This window comes from Mesitornis unicolor, unplaced genomic scaffold (assembly GCF_000695765.1).
Source record: "Mesitornis unicolor isolate BGI_N332 unplaced genomic scaffold, ASM69576v1 scaffold722, whole genome shotgun sequence".
Classification (NCBI taxonomy): Eukaryota; Metazoa; Chordata; class Aves; order Mesitornithiformes; family Mesitornithidae; genus Mesitornis; species Mesitornis unicolor.
Window position 1 is genome coordinate 16,842 of NW_010169640.1, and position 1,982 is coordinate 18,823.

At 42.3% G+C, this 1,982-nt stretch overlaps 1 protein-coding gene across 1 annotated transcript; it reads right to left on the minus strand.

The window, feature by feature from the left end:
• Positions 1-313: 313 nt before the first annotated feature.
• On the minus strand, positions 314-1,240 carry GPR55 (G protein-coupled receptor 55). Its single transcript, XM_010179392.1, has one exon. The coding sequence runs from the start codon at positions 1,238-1,240 to the stop codon at positions 314-316; it is 927 nt and encodes a 308-aa protein (XP_010177694.1).
• Between the last annotated feature and the right edge of the window lie 742 nt (positions 1,241-1,982).

Below are 1,982 nucleotides of genomic sequence, written 5' to 3' on the forward strand. Positions count from 1 at the left end.
GTGATCTGGGTGGTTTTCCTTTGGCAAGTCTCTCACATTGAGTAGATAATGTGAAGGCTAATGCTCTTTTTGGTGTCACTCTGTCACTTTGCTAATGCTGTTTTTTTATTTTCCAAGTTTTTTTTCCTCTTTCATGTTTAAAGGGAACAAAAATACAGAACATGTTCACATTCACCAGGAAAACATTGTCCTTCTCCCTCCTGCACCCTCCCTGCTATGGCCAAGGTGACCCTACTGCTGGGTAATGCTGTCAGTGTCCTGTGAGGCAAGTGGGAGCTGAGGAGGAGCTGTTCTTCCACCACAGGCAGTCCCATCATGTGGCACAAGGCTTAAAGACAGGGCATAGTTCAATAACCTTTTTCAGGTGCGTTTTCTTACGAAACTCTCTTGCAGCAAAGTAATAAAAGATGGCATCCAGGCAGCAGTTCAGGTTGGCTAATATCATCGACACCTGAATGAAGAGGCTGATGGTTTGTTGCAGACTGCAGTCCACTATCACGTGCTGTCTTACCAGGCACTGTAGGCAGATTGCGAGGTGGAAGGGTGTGAAGCACACCAAAAACATCACAAGGTTGATGATAATGACTCGTAAGGAGCCACTGTCTTCCACCTTCTTTTTAGCTTGGCTTTTGTGATTCAGCAGAATCCAGATGTTTTGGGCAGAGCAGAAAACCATCACTGCGAGTGGGATCAGAAATCCAAAGATTTCCACAGAAACAATGAGGGGGGTGCTCCACGCCTGTTCTGACATGTTGTGAAAGCATTTAAAAGAGTCTTTCTTCTGAAACACGTACAGGGGGCTGCTGCAAAGCCAAGCTACTGCCCAGATGAAGCAGCAAATCAAGATAGCCCATCTGGGGGATTGGTTAGCTCGACCTTCAAATGGGTTCCTGATGCAGATATATCTGTCAATGGTGATGCAGACGATGATGAAGATACTGCCGTACATGTTGACAAAATAAAGAGACTGTATGAACGAGCACAGGAGACCAGGTGCTTCTGTGATAGAGTAGTACAGCTTCAGCGGGAGCGAGAGGAGCAGCAAGACATCTGCAAGAGCGAGGTTGATCATGTAAACTGAGGTTTTGGTCTGTTTCTTCCAAAAGCAGCAGAAGACGGAGAGGGCCAAGGCATTGAGAACCAGCCCGAGAATGAAGGTGGGGATGGAGATCCCCAACCGCAGGCTCTTTGCTAAACTGTCAATGTCTGTAAAATTGCATTCTCCACTTCTGTTGGTCATTTCTCTCCTAAAGTGACAGAGAGAACAGGTTAGAAATGTGTAAGGCTCCCAGTCGATGCCTTCATCTATCAGATCAAGATACTTTCAGACACAAGTCTGGGCTTTTTTGGTTTTGAGCTATGCACTTAATCAGTTTTTGGCTATTATTGAAAGTGAACCACAAAGTGCAGAGCTTTTCATTTACAATTTGAGTGGCTTGCTCTGTTATAAAGGAGCCTGATTCTCAACGGCAGGCAGTCAGCATCCACTGACCACCAAGATAAATCCCACTCAAATATTGAGGAGACTGACCCATTCAGACATGCATTTTCAAAAACTCTAAAATACACTGGCTCTAAAATATCTGAATACCTAAAATATACTCTAAAATATCTAGTAACTCGTACATCTATTGAAACTTCCATAACATATCCATTATTCCCTATGCATCAGTTTCTTTTGCTGATGTGTTGTTACTACACCTGCATTTATATGGATATTTTAATTTCTTATAGTTCTTATATCTGATGTAGTTTTTGGGAAGGTCAGCTTAAGACGACTGATCTCTTATCTAGGTACAAATTGAGTAAGCATGTTTTCTAGCTTGTGTTTAATTTTAAGCATTGGTTAAATTCGGGGTTTGCAAGTACTTCAAATTTTAAGTGATTATCTTAGATAATCTGGCAAAGATGAGCAAATGGAAGGCATGACATCTTAATAACAGAGTTCTTTAAACAAGTATCATTTGTGTGGAATAAGCATT